This window comes from Anser anser (genome assembly GCF_964211835.1).
Source record: "Anser anser genome assembly, chromosome: 1".
Taxonomy (NCBI): domain Eukaryota; kingdom Metazoa; phylum Chordata; class Aves; order Anseriformes; family Anatidae; genus Anser; species Anser anser.
The window spans coordinates 24557757-24571884 of NC_139720.1; the positions used below are offsets into that span (position 1 = coordinate 24557757).

A 14128-nucleotide genomic window follows, 5' to 3' on the forward strand; every position below is an offset into this window, starting at 1 on the left:
GGAAGCTTTTCCTTGATCACATAGTGAAGTTACTTACAGATTATATTCCATTGACACAAAATTATATTTTCCCTGTGATGATAGAAAAAATAATAATAAAAAAGCAAAAATGTAGGAACTGATTTTAGAATATACATAGATCCATGAATTTAATGTGTGGTTGGGGTAAATTTGCAAATGTTTTATGGGAGAGACCACAGTGATTTTTCACAGATTATAGGAATATGTGTGGTTTTGACATACATCTGTGGTAATATAATAATTTGTTGTTTTTAGAGACTAAGAAATCATTGTCTTCTGAAGACTCTGTAAACCACAATGTCGCAGACAGTTTTTGGATCATTTATGTCTTTAGCAGATCTTGGTCAAGGCATTAATATGGTTAGAATCAATTATATATGGAACTATGGAAAGTTCTTTAATGTATTTATTACATTCTTTTGCTCTTCCGAATTGTTGGCTCATATTTGTCTGAGACCTGTATTCATATTTTCCAAGTGTTCTTATACTTTTGCGAAGAAGTTAAAACCAAAACTTAACACACATTAAGAACAGTAGTTAGTATGTGGAACAGATACATGTGCACGGGTAAACACATTTCATAGTTTTATTTTCTCTTAATTTGAATGCAAGTTTAGTAGGTGTACCGTTTAGAAAATCATTCCTAAATATATGAAACAGATGAGATTTAATGTTTTGATTTGTGTGGCAACTCTGAGACGGATGAAAAATAGCCTTTAAAAACTCTGAAAACTATTCAGCTGGCAGCTGCTAAGTTAGGCTAATGTTTGTACTGACCTCAGTACTTTTACTCTGAGCATTATGCTGTTAGCTGTTCCAAGTAGCCTTGAACTATGAAGATAGGGTTAGTCTTTACAAGTCACATTTTCTGTGAAGTGGCTATTGGGGCAATCTTTACTGTCAGATAAATGTTTCTAAGGAAGAATTACTGTTTAAATTGATGTGCCTCCTTGACAGAATGGGATCCCTAGTTCCTGTTAATTTCAGGAGGGAACTCTGTAGTATTATCTAAAAAGTCTTTCAGATTTATTTTAAAAGCATTTACTTAAAGGCACCTTCTTTATGAAAAAGAAAAAGACTATTGAGAATGAAGTCTGTTTTATTATGCCTTTTATAGCCTATTAATTTGTTACCATCTATTCTGCTTTGTTGATGAAATTTTAATTTTGCCCTTGCTTGAGCATATTGTAAGATTTGTATAAACTGCAGCTCACTGTGCTAACAGAAAGGCTCTTTTAGGGTGAACAATTGAAGCTCGTTTTATTCCTACAGGACATTTAAAATAACTTATGAATGAGAGTTGTCAGACATGAAATGCTGTATTAATTAAATCTTATTCTAGTCTTTTTGCTTCTCCAGCTAAACCAACCCTTTAGAAAAAAATACATGGCCACCTTAATTATATAGGAGAAGACAAAAAGTATCCTTCACATTCCTTCGCCTGAATAAGAATAAGAACTCAATTCATCTAAATAATAACCCCATTAGCTGCTTAACTCAACAGTGTACATGGGAAAATTTTCAACACAGAATGTAAGAAAGTGTTGATTGGGTGGATCGTTTTCAAGGGTTTGTTCTTCTGATGTTCAAAATGATAATTTTAAGTAAATCTGATCTGGCAGGGTTATCAGCTTTGTACCGTTTATGACTTATGACAAAAGTGTGTGTTCATATACATACTAATGCTTCTTTATCTTTTGAAAAACAGCAACAGTACCATTCAAAAATAGATGACTTGGTTGAAGAAACTGTTAAAGAAATTATTTCACTTCTTGTTTCAAAGGTAAAACAATTTAGATTTTAATTTATAATAAAGTAGAAAATCTTTCTCTAATTACCAAACTTTTAAAATGTCTTTATGTATTCTACAGGTTTGCTATACACAATGAGCTGGCGGGGGGTAGGGGTGGGGGTGGGGGGAAATAACATGATTTTTAAAGCAGAGTCATCCAAATAATATTGAATTTACAAAATTAAATTTTATAACCCATTAGGGAAAAAAATTTCTATGCAACTTCCTAATCAGATAGAACTGGTAAGACATGATTATGTCAATATTATCTTAGGTAATAGCATGTTCTACTTTTTGTTTATTTGTTCACATGAAAACTTTCTGTCCATCAGCAAGTAGTATTTAAAGTACTTTTATAGAGAGATGAACGACATCTAGAGTGTTGGTATAATTTTTTAATGAGATTTTACTTCACAAACCATTTAATTTAAAAATAATATATATTAATATATGTTTTATATGAAAATATGTTTGGAGAATACACAAAGAAAACCTAAATAATGTCTTGTGTTACTGTAGGACTCCAGTAAAAGTCTTAAGTGCTTAATATAAAAGAAAAAGCTTTTAGTCACTAATTGTTTGAAGGACATGGCAAATAATGACAGAACAGAAACAATTTACAAGATGTTTTGCAATCTGTGAATTACAAATTACCCAGAAATACCTGATTTTCAGAGTAGGAGAAATTAGCCATGCACAAATTCTGAATTAGTGAGAGAAACTAAGATGGTGGTCATATTTTCATTATGCTTTTGTTTTCATTTGTTAGAGCTTGCAGGCAGGGGCTGAGGGGGAGGAAGAATCTCCTTTCAGATTGACCTCCACCACACTTGCACATGAGTTGAAGAGGAAGGTTTTGTAGAATTCTTATAGAAGTTTAAGCAAAATGTGTCCACTTGTTGATAAATGTGTAAAAAAAATATACATTTTCTTCTCTAACATGGTGTATTAATGTAAAAATAACTACAATGGTTCGACTTGGCAGTGTTGAGATTTATAGTTTGTCATCATTCTGAACAAACCTGTCAGGCTTTTTTAGAATTATTGAAGGGGGGGGGCATTTAATCAGAGCAAATTATGCTATTAGAAGTTAATCCTTTTAATGTCTTTTTAATATATCTGGAATTACAGAACAAGGAGGAAAATAATCATATTTCTTCTGGATATATATACGAATTCTAGAGATGATTGACATCGGTAAAGAGGGATTTGCATTATTAGTTATCACATGGACTATTACAAGAGGTTGAAATCTCAGAACAGAAAGCAAATATTTTGTGTCATTGACTGATCATTAGGAGCTTAACCAAGCTCTCCTCACTTGAGATATGAAATGCCAGAGACATCCTGATTGCTTCTGTTTCAAAGTGGAAAGCCTCTGAGGAAGGCTGATGTTTCACTCTTGGTTTTGGCCAGGAAAAAAGCACATCAACATGCATAATATCCCTGCAAGTTCATTTTTTTCATCATATATTTTCATTACTCTTTAGTTTTTGCTTCTGTATTATTTCCTTTGTATTCCAGTGGAATAAGTGTTTCAATATTTGTATTTAGCTGCAAGCCATCTATGGAAATGAGAAGAGTACTTCCACTCCAGTGAGACTCTAGTTAGTAAAGATTCGACTGTGAATTTTATATGCAGGACTTCCAAGCTAAAGCATTTAACAAATGACAGGAATAGCACAAAAAGCACGGCATGTCTCAAGGTAACCCGTTCAGAGAATCAGAGGTATAGGCAGAAATGTTCTGAGAGCTTCACAAGTCTGTACAGTGAGATTTCAGAAAACAAGTTTCCAGCTTCATAACTACCTCTTTCATTTAAATGGACATCCTTGGCACTGCAGTGTTTTGCTTTCTGATCCTTTGTGTCCCACTTGTATTGGAACCATTTGTTGGCAATGTGGACACCATGTTGTTTGTAATATTAGCCCCTTCCATAGTGGATATTTGCACAATAAGATTTCACATCCTTTTGCAAAAGCATCCTTGCCAGTCAGATAAAACGAGTATGGGAGTCTGCAGCACATGAGCAGTGGCTTCTCACAGACATGCAACAGCAAGACAGAGAGATGGTATTTGGTCTAATAAAGGAACTGTAATTAAACTGTGCATGGGGTGCGGAAGCAACCACCATTCTCTCTGGTAGCTTGTGATGTGGTTTAGTTCCTTGATCGGCGCCTGCATACTAGTGTCTTAATTAATCACTGTAAATATGACAGGTTAGATTGATAAATGACAAATGTAGGCTTGCACTTGCTCCTGCTCCTTGAACTGTTAAGAGCAGGGCTTATTGTAAAGTGATGATCTCAGTTCCTCTGGAGGTGACACTGTTGTGACACTGTTACAGTGCCCATTAACAGCATGCCAGATGGAATTTTGTTCTGTCCTCACACTCATAAAATGATACTCGTGGTTGTGGGAATGACTGTGTTGGAGCAAGGGATGACTTTTAAAACAATCTTTATATAAACTGGAAGGCAATTCATATGTGTAAAATAAATGTGCACGCATACAGTGGCTGACATACTTTATGTCATACACCATGAATGACTTAAGCAACATAGCTTCACAGGAACATGAGAAAGGGATTTATTTGTATTAAGGCTATTTTGGAAAGTTTTAACATTTAGGCTGTAATTAATGCAATTAATACAATTAATAAGAGTTTTTTTTTGTCAGAAACAAATTTTGGCGAAAAGGTCTTTAGATGCCTCTTGCTGGGGAGGTCTGCTCCTCAGAGAGTCATAGGTGGAAGCACTGGGGAAAGGAATCCTGCCATATCAGAGATGTGGGGCCTACATTTTCTTGCCCCTTGTTGACCATGCAGCAGTTGTTGCTGTTGCTGAAGACGAGTTGACAGAAATCACTAGTGCAATTGCACTTCTGGATGAAATCAGCGCTGGGTTTCTTTCCAATAACAAAGATAAGAGGAACTTGATACTGAGATAATCAGCTTTAACAATTGTGTTCCATCATCTTTGAAACTGTGATCATAGAAACTGTGGTCCTAGAAAATAACGTGTGTTTTCTACCCAGAATACATACTGGGTACACACACTCCTGTATTTAACCATGCAGTCTAGAGACAGCAAAGCAGTATGGGTTTTTAAGAAAAAGTGGGGTTTGGTTTCTATTTCTGCAGTAGTTAAAGTCATTTCTATCAGCTGGATCATCAGGGGAGCTGAAAAAAGAATGTTCTCCATGATTTCAGCACTTTGTGTGAGAGCAAGTGATCAAATTGTTGATCAAATCAGTTTGCCTTATTGAACAATAGAAGTCTGAGGAAGAAAAATTCACATTCTCATTCAAAATATTTACTTCTCATGTTGTGCATTTGGGTTTTGCTCTGTGCTTTTCCGCCAGGTTGTGTCAGTGTTAGAAGGTGTGCTGTCTAAATTGTCAAGATATGATGAAGGCACTTTCTTCTCATCGTTAGTTTCATTCACAGTAAGTGTTTGAATTCACAGTGTTTCTGTTCTTCTTTCTGTGCATGATTCTAAAATCACACACAATCTGTAGTAGTAAGCACTTACTGTGTGTTGTTTTATTTTTAATTTTCTAAAGGTGAAAGCAGCTGCAAAATATGTTGACGTTCCCGTAAGTACAACCTTTTTTTTCCCCAGTGTTAATAATAATTCAAAAAATAGGGGTTTTGTTAGCCCACATTTTTTATTGTTGACATTTTGCTTTCCTACAGAGATTCATTATAGCTTTACACAGAGTATTTAAACAACCACTACAACACTCAGAGGGCATTTCATTTCCCTTAAGCAATGAGTAACTCTCAAAGCAAAGCTTAGAAAGGTTATTCTCAATGCACTTTTTCAGTTGTGGAAGAGTGAGGATTGTAACCTAGATACTCTTTTGTGGGGGTCTTTCCATCATTTGGATATATTTTTCAATTGTGGAGGATAAGCAACAAGTAAAAGCATCATCCTTGCATATCTATTATTCATTAATTTCTTACGTTAGGACCCAATCTGGTTTATTTAATCCCTTGCTTGCTAAATCTCTTTTTGATTTACCGTTGTTTATGCAATGTTTCTGTGGTATGAATAAAAACTAAAAAGGGTTGCTGTTGGAGCTATTTTACACATAAAAACAAAATTCAGCTATTAGAATATTTTCATTAGAGTATTATAATAAATAATAAATTTTTTTTCTACAATAAAGCACAGAAGTTATCAGACAAATATTGTCAATATCACTTTCAGAAATATTCTTTTTTCTCTCACAAATCTGTGTTCTCACTGATTTTAATGTGATTCTAAGACAATCATATTTGCCAAGCATAGGAAAAAATGGTTAAAATTATGTTCATGAGGTTACATAAATACAGTTACAAACATAGAACCCCATACACACTACACTATATGGTTGCTAGAAATTCTTTCAACAATTCTATACTCTCTCTTCCTCTCCCTCCTTATCATATAGCTGCACGTATGGAAGTGGCTTAAATGCGATCACAGTAGGTCCGGGGTTGAATACTTCTAAAAATGCTATTCTTTGCTTGGAATTCAATTCCTTGTAGTGATAGAAGGGTTATAGGTACCACAAAGTGCAGCCCTCTCATTTGGTATAGTTTCAAATATGTGCAAGATTGCACTTTCTTAAATGACTGTGTTCTGCCCCCATACCCCATCTCAATTCAAAGATCTCACTGGTTCACCTTGGAGTTGTCCTTGGGGTCTTGAAAACTGGTGGATCTAGGGAAGAATGGGTTGGGGGCCAAAGGGATGTTGAGGGTTTTTGTTTGTTTGTTTGTTTGTTTAAGTGTGTGAATTCAACAGAATTTTTTATCTTTGATTTCAGGCTGAATATTTGTCAAAGAGGGAAAAATGTGCTGTTTTGTAGTTTAATGAGAAGGTGTTAACTTTTAAAATAGACAAGAGCTGTTAGGAGAAAATGAAAGTAGTACTGAGCAGAATGTTTTAGAGATAAGGATGAGAGGGAAAGGGGATACAAAAAGTGAAAGGTAAATCAAAATAGAAGTAAAGGATTAAGAAAGAAGAAGGACATTCTTGGATGGTTCTTGGTCATTTCAAGGAGAAGGTTAATTCTATTAATACAGGCAACTTAGACATTAAGTTTTGTGACACAAGGATGGCATTCTTCAGCTTCTCAGGGCCAGGATGGGAAATGTGGACTCAGACTTGCAGTTTGTTTGGCAGATAATTTTGCAAAAATGTTCAGTGTTGCTATCCGCCCTTCTGTTCATTAATCTTTCCAGAAAATTGTGAATAAATCCATTAATATATATATATATATCTTTTGGTTTTAACCTGTTTAAGAAAACGTTCAACATAAGTCTCCATTTTTCAGAATGCTCTTTTAGGAAGTGGTATGTGCACAGTCACAAGGAACTCTCATTGTTTTCCCCAACCACAGTGTACCGGGATATATGAACACTATGTCTGGTTTAGTAACTGAAATACCAACAGAAATATTAGGAACAGTGCAAAACAACCCAGACTAAGAAAAGTAGTGACAATGATAGTTTATGATTTCCTAAAAACAATAATGGAAAGATCTAGTTGCTATTATGCTGTTTTTGTTGGTAATTGTCACAGTATGTTATGCTCTGAAGTGAAAGAAATGGTAGCTGCTGCGCATGTAAAACAAACCAAACGTTTGGAGAAAAATGGCACAAACATTACAAATATTAGCATTACATGAAGGATACAATTTGTTCTCTTGTTCATGTTCTGCTTTGTTGTTTGGGAATACAGGAGCTGATTTAGATTACAAAAAAATAAAAAATAAAAAAACTCACACAAATCTGATATAACTGTTAGTTTCTCTTAAAGCCCAAGCAGTCATTAGGAGATGCAGAAGTAAAACCTATTTTTTTTCTTTCTTTAACGTTCTGTTCACATAGCCAGTTAATTAATGAGAATAGGGAAAGAATGCAGTACAATTGAGGGCAAAAATATGTATTAATCTCAAATGATTGCTATTCCTAAATCATTTGGATAATTTCATTGTGTTCAGTTTCTCATCATGTAAGTCAGTTTTGCACACAAATAATTGTGTATCTAGCTCGTCATTTCTATACACATTTGCCTCATTTACAAATATAACCAGAGCAATTACTTATACAAATTGAGCATCCAGTTACATGCATATTTATATACTTCTTTTTGTTCAGAAAGGTATGTTTAAATCCCTTTGTAGGAGCAAGTAATCTATGCCAGTCATTTAGAGGGCACAGAAGGAACCTAATCCTCCCACACTCCATGTAGGCCACCTGTCATACCAAGTGCACAGAGGCCATTTGAAGGACCCAGGGCTGACAGCAGTGCACAACTCGCACAATGCCAGGCCTCTTACTCTGCTGTTGCCTTTATGCAGGGATCAAAGGTATGAAAAGGGGCCTCACACATGTGCCAGCATTTGACTTATGGGGTCCCGTAGAGGCCAAAGTAGGAACTCTGCCTCCTACCAGGCAGATACACATCAGGACCTTCCAGACACCTCCATTTCCAAATATCACACTTGCGCTGCACTGCCTATTTAACTGGTTTTAAGAAGCAAGCAACTTTTGTGTGACATGGGTGTTTACTAAGGTGTGGACATACTGTGCCATTCATTTTTTAAGCAGGGTTTAGTTGGAGACCTCTGTTTAAAAATAAAGAGCACAGAATAGACATCTTCTCATGCTCACTGCTTTTCCTACCATCTTCCTCCTCTGTATACCCAAACCTGGGAACCATCCCCTCTGCTTTTAAATCCATAAAAACAAGCTATTGCAGAATGCTCTGCATCATCTCTTTTAAGTCAGCAGTGTTTCTAAGATACCTCTTAAATGGAGATCAGAAAGACAGCAGCTAATGCATCAGAAAGTTAAAATAACATAGCAGAACATCATTATTGGGGGGGGGGGGGAAAGCAGAGTTTAATATCAGATTTTGTTGTAGTAACTATAGAATATTGAAGATCCTTTGTAGCACAGAATTCAGATCCTGGCGCAAACCCTTTCACTCCTCTGTTGCCCTGTGGTTTCAATGAAACTATGCATAGATGAAAAAGTGTTTGCATAAACACCTGAAGAATCACGGCTTAAGTTCTGCAGGGCAGTTGTCTTTTAAAATACACACCGTAGCCCTTGCCAAGGTTGCTTTTTAATCTACAAGAAGATACATGACAGGCAGGGAAAATGCATCACATTTTTTACATTTAAGCACAATAGTATTTTTTATAACCATGTAAGAATAAAACGCTACCGTTATAATGAACCAATTATACGAATCTTCCTGCCTGGCTCAGGCATTTTGATGTGTAAGAAATGAAGGAAATGGGGATCTTATCACGAGTACAAGTAGTTTCTATTCCAAAAATATGTTAATTCTGTCATTCAAAAGCACAAGTGATGAGCCTTGAGTATTTAGATGAGAAATTTCAGGCAGTGAAATTTTCCAGTGTGCTCTTTCATTAGGTGGTGGACACTTAATAAGGATCTCCTGTGTTTCTCACAATAGTCCCCTCCAGCTCATCACTCCTTTTCATTTCATTGTTACGTCCATGCTGTGATTAAAACGCCTCCCTCCAGCATGCAGGGGAGGGGAAAGGGGCAGAGAGGAGAGCAAAAACAAAATAGGAAGAAGTTAGTTATTATATAGTTGGACTGTAACATCTGTTCTCATCTTTGAAAAATGAATGCTTTGACAGGGTAGCAACTCGAAGACTACATTTCTGTCCTGGTAACATCAAGAGTACGAGTATGCTTAATATTTTCTGATACTAAGAAATGTGCTGTGGCAAATGCCAGAGAGTAAACATCATACAAGTATTTAGAAATGTACATGGTTTTTATTGACATTCATGACAAACTTGCATTATAAAAAGCTGAAATTTAACTGTCTCTCTCCTATAGGGAAAAGCTACTATTAGTAGCAGTATTAAACTTGTTGCAGACCTTTCAGCAGCAAAATATTTGAGTGTCCAGAACTCAAGGCAAAGCAGCATTACTTTTGACCAGATGCCCCATCACCAGTGGGAGCATGTGTGTCATTCATAATAAATAGAGTTTCTACATCACGTTTGAAAATGGAATACAGATTTCTTTTTTTAAATTTGCCTCCCTGTTAAATAGACACTATGATAGTGTTTCCTTGTTTAATGGTGAAAGATTAAGCTGTTTCTTCTTTATCTGAATTTGTCACTATGAAAAATTGACTGTCGATCTGGACCCACCTACCAGTGAATAGTAAAAGAGACAACCTGCACCTGTGGGATTAGGTGCAGCAGCAGGAAGTAAGAGCACTTGCAGTATATAATTAAGAAGGATTTTTTTTTTTTTTCCAAACAGCATGTTCATCTTGCCAGGTTAACTAGTGATTAACCCTAAAAAAGAATGTGCTGAAGCCTACACCCTTGTTTAAACTCATTCACTTGCCAGTGTATTCAGTTACTTGTGTAACCAGCGACAAAGTAACCCTATTTACAACTCTTCATTTCCTGGTATTTTGTTTGATGTCTTTGTGTTTCCAGTTTCTCCATTCATCTCTTTGTTTGGTTCTCTTTCATTTTCAGATAGGCAAAACATCTTGTCTGTGGTTCTGAATAAAACAAACCTACAATAACTTTTTATCTATCATTAAAAAAAAAAAAAAAACTTTTTTTTTTTTTATGGGGAAGTTTTCAGACAAAATGCATTTCAAAACACTTATCCAGATAAACATACCAGGATAAATATTTCTCCCAAAGATGTGTAAATAACTCTCTCCCATTAACTGTTGCAAATGTTCTGCCAGAGATTCACAGGAGCAAAATTTTATTTTTTGAGTATAGAAGTGGAGACTGGGTTGCTTAAGATCTGTCTGTTATTAGTAATGAAGAGTCCACTGTGACAGCTACTTAAAGTATATCTCAGTTTGCATTTTAAGGTGCACCCAATTGCTTTATTATTATTATTTTATGTTAGCCTGTTTCTTTTTTTCTGAGACTTAATAAACCAAAATAGTCGAACAATGATAGGGTCATGTAACCAGAGGTTCACTTCTAATATGTAATCCCTATGGGAAAAAAAAAAAAAAGTTAAATCATTAACTATATAGCACTATTCCTGTTTTGGTGCTTCTAATAGCTTTCTTTTCTTCTTTCACATGTTTAGAGAAAACAAATAAAATCATTTCATCCTGTATAGAGAGATAATGAAGTATTTGATGTACTCTTGGTTCATTCAATGTTTATTGTGTTTCATCTGCCATGAGCAAGATGGTTAGCTTGTACTGATCTCAGTGAGTTTTTAAGACAGAAAATCATATTGTTAGAATATTGGTAATCTTCCTCATCCAGACATTTCTACTGTAGGCAGACACTGTTTAATAGGAAAATTAATTTTTTTCCACAGCAATTTCAAAGATAATTATCCTGCACACATTAAAGAAGGATGAAGTGTTTTAAAGAACTGTAATTCTAATTGGTAAATGTCACCAGCTGTTGCAGTTACTCTTACTTGTGTATATTCTTTTAATGATTACACTCCTGTGCCACAAGATACATGAAAATATATTCACTAGGTGTGAAATTCCCATATGTCACAGCTTCAAGACTAGGTAAACATCTCAAAGATAAGGGGAGAGTTGATGCTGATGGGAAATGTTATTTTTCTAGATTTGCCTGTCTGCAAGACAAACATTTTTTTATTGAACTTAGTAAATGAAAAAATTGTGTGAATTGGAGAACCAGTAGGTTTTAGCATTCAGTGGAAGATTCATTTTTGTGTTTAAATATGTATCTCCAAGAATTATAAACAGGTATTCATTTGTTAGATTATCTCTTTCACCCACCCTCTGAGATTTCAAAATATTTTCCCATTGTCTCTCCAAGTTAAAACTAGTCTAATTCCTATAAATTTCCTGTGAGGTTTTTGAAAGTACATGCGATTTCAGCTCTTGTCATATTCTTTTGTACCATCACAAATGGTATACTGAGGGAATATACATAGCTTTCTGTTTTCACTTGTTATTTAGTTTCATGTAAAAAATATTTCTGTCAACTTTTAATGAAGAAGGCATATTTTTTATTGGAATTCCGTGATTTCCATGAACCATTTTTTTTAACAGAGAACAATTTTATCTGTTGTTTTTTTACATTTTTATTTCTGTGTTTAGGATCAAGGTGTGTAACTCAGATTAAATATAAATGGTACTGCTTTCCTCTTAAGAGTTTCATGTTGGCATCTGTATGTATGTGATAAGATTTTTAAATGAACTTACATTGCCTCTGGAATGACTAATGTAAATGTGCAGAGCATGTTAAGTTTTTCAGTGTGAGTTTTGGAGATGCTAGGATCATTAAACCAGGCCATCATTCCACATTTAACTATTATTTTTAAGAAATCAAGCTGTCATTCATGAAAATTAGTAAATGAAAAGTAAAGCTTATTTTGGGTCATATTCATGGTAGATCCAAGGAAAAGAGACAAAGCTCATGATCCAGGAGGTTTCATTCACTGCAGTTTTGAGAGGAGAACACTTTCATCCTGTTAATTGAGCGGCAGATTTTGGACAGGTAGCAGTTTGGGCATGTTACATGTTTCCTTCTTTGTGTGCTCAGACCTGTTTATATACATTATATATGTCGCATACATGATAATAAAGAATGAGAAAAATAAAGTCCACTTCTAAACTAAAAGGCAAGCCTCACTATGAAATATGTGTAAATATTTTAACTATATCAGCCAGTTTGTGCATATAGGTCTTTAAAATATGCTGAATATTTTACTTTTACAGCTTTGCATCTATCTGTTTTGAGACACTAACAGCTTCTGAGAAAAAAGAGATGACTTATACCTTGGAATTCAGGGACTGAACACAGATGCCTTTGTTCTCCTTCGCTAGAGCTCTTTGATAATCTATATAGAATCTGAATCTGAATCCTTTATAAATAGCTTTGGGCCAAAACTTACTGTAAAGTAAGTTATAAAACTTAGCCTTCTTTTGCCTACCATGAACTTAAAAGCCAAACAAACAACAATTGTTAATTGGGAGCAAAAGATACTTTTAAAAGATACTTCCTGACACAGAAGACTTTCCAAAGTGCTCATGCTCAGTTTTGATTCCTGTTAGAGAAAGGTGAACTCCTGACCTGCTCTGCAGATGCTACCAGGAAAAAAGGGACTTTGCAGGCTATCAGGGTAAGGGTTTAGTGTGAAAAAACATTTTATGGATACAGAGTTCCAGAAATCCCAACTAGGCAGGAAAGAGCAGCTGCAGCAACCATTCTAGCTGGCCTGACATAGGTGCAGCATTTCTTGAACTCTCCTGTGTTTGAGTGTGTATGAAAATTATGCCTACTCTGCTATTCCTGCAGAACATGGATTAATGCAAGAAGGGAAGTATTTCAGTCCTTGCTCCTTTCCTAGTCATCCTCTGAGCTGACTGTGCTAGCGCAACAGTTTCAGAAATAAAGGGCTTCTCTCATACCAACATTTTTGTGCCATTGTAACCCATTTGCTTTCAGTGAAGCGCTTGAACTTTGTGTTGGAATTAGTCGAACCTAACCTCAGACACAAAGTTCAGCTGTACATTGAAACCAGATGGCAACAAATCTGAGGCAATGCAAGAGGAACTATGTGGTGTTTTTCAACCATTTTCTGAATGTGATAGCAGAATGGACCTTGAGAGTGGGATGGTTATGGCAGCCTCACCAAGAACAAAGAGGAAGATGTCCAATTTTGCCATTGATGACAAGTACCAAGACTTCTTTCTTGATTCACGTATGGCAAAGCAGGTTTATGACTGAAAGCATTCGTTAAGTTGTAACATTGAGAACTTTACTAATAGTGAACCCTCCTGGACTTGGTAATTAACTCAGAATTTACAGCAGATTTACTAAATGCTGTTATTACAAATATAAGCATTGTAATATAATCTCAGTTTTTATTACAACCATGTATAACTTCTTATAGGTCTCAGTTGTTGTGTGGCCTTTCTGTTTCCATTCCCCACTACTCTTTGGCCTTGCTTTGTCTCCACAGAAACCCGGGATGGATCTAGCAGATACCTACATTATGTTTGTTCGACAAAACCAGGATATACTTCGAGAAAAGGTCAATGAGGAAATGTATATAGAGAAGTTATTTGATGTAAGTAACTCCCCTTGCTAGACTTGCTGGTATCACTACTACAGTAGAGTGTATAAGCTGCATTTTGATGATATTCAGCAAGCCATTCAGATGTTCTTCCTTGTTGATTGCTTTTTCTTTTGCATTTTATATATTGTCTTCACCTATCAAGCGTGGCCTTTCTTCATTTTCTGCATAGAAATTTTAAGGGCTAGAAGGCATAAATAAAAATGTTACAAGTT

The 14128-nt window shown here is 35.3% G+C and overlaps 1 protein-coding gene across 17 annotated transcripts in view; it reads left to right on the forward strand.

The window, feature by feature from the left end:
* CADPS2 (calcium dependent secretion activator 2) overlaps positions 1–14128 on the forward strand; it is a 311395-nt gene that overhangs the window by 272389 nt on the left and 24878 nt on the right. For 10 of the 17 annotated variants that reach the window (XM_083829288.1, XM_083829287.1, XM_083829296.1 and 7 more), the window contains 5 exons: positions 1730–1804; positions 2583–2666; positions 5177–5260; positions 5378–5410; positions 13800–13907. In XM_083829288.1, the coding sequence (XP_083685414.1) occupies positions 1730–1804; positions 2583–2666; positions 5177–5260; positions 5378–5410; positions 13800–13907 (384 nt within the window). The remainder of the gene's footprint in view (positions 1–1729; positions 1805–2582; positions 2667–5176; positions 5261–5377; positions 5411–13799; positions 13908–14128) is intronic. The other 7 variants (XM_083829297.1, XM_083829301.1, XM_083829298.1 and 4 more) reach the window with 1 other exon arrangement.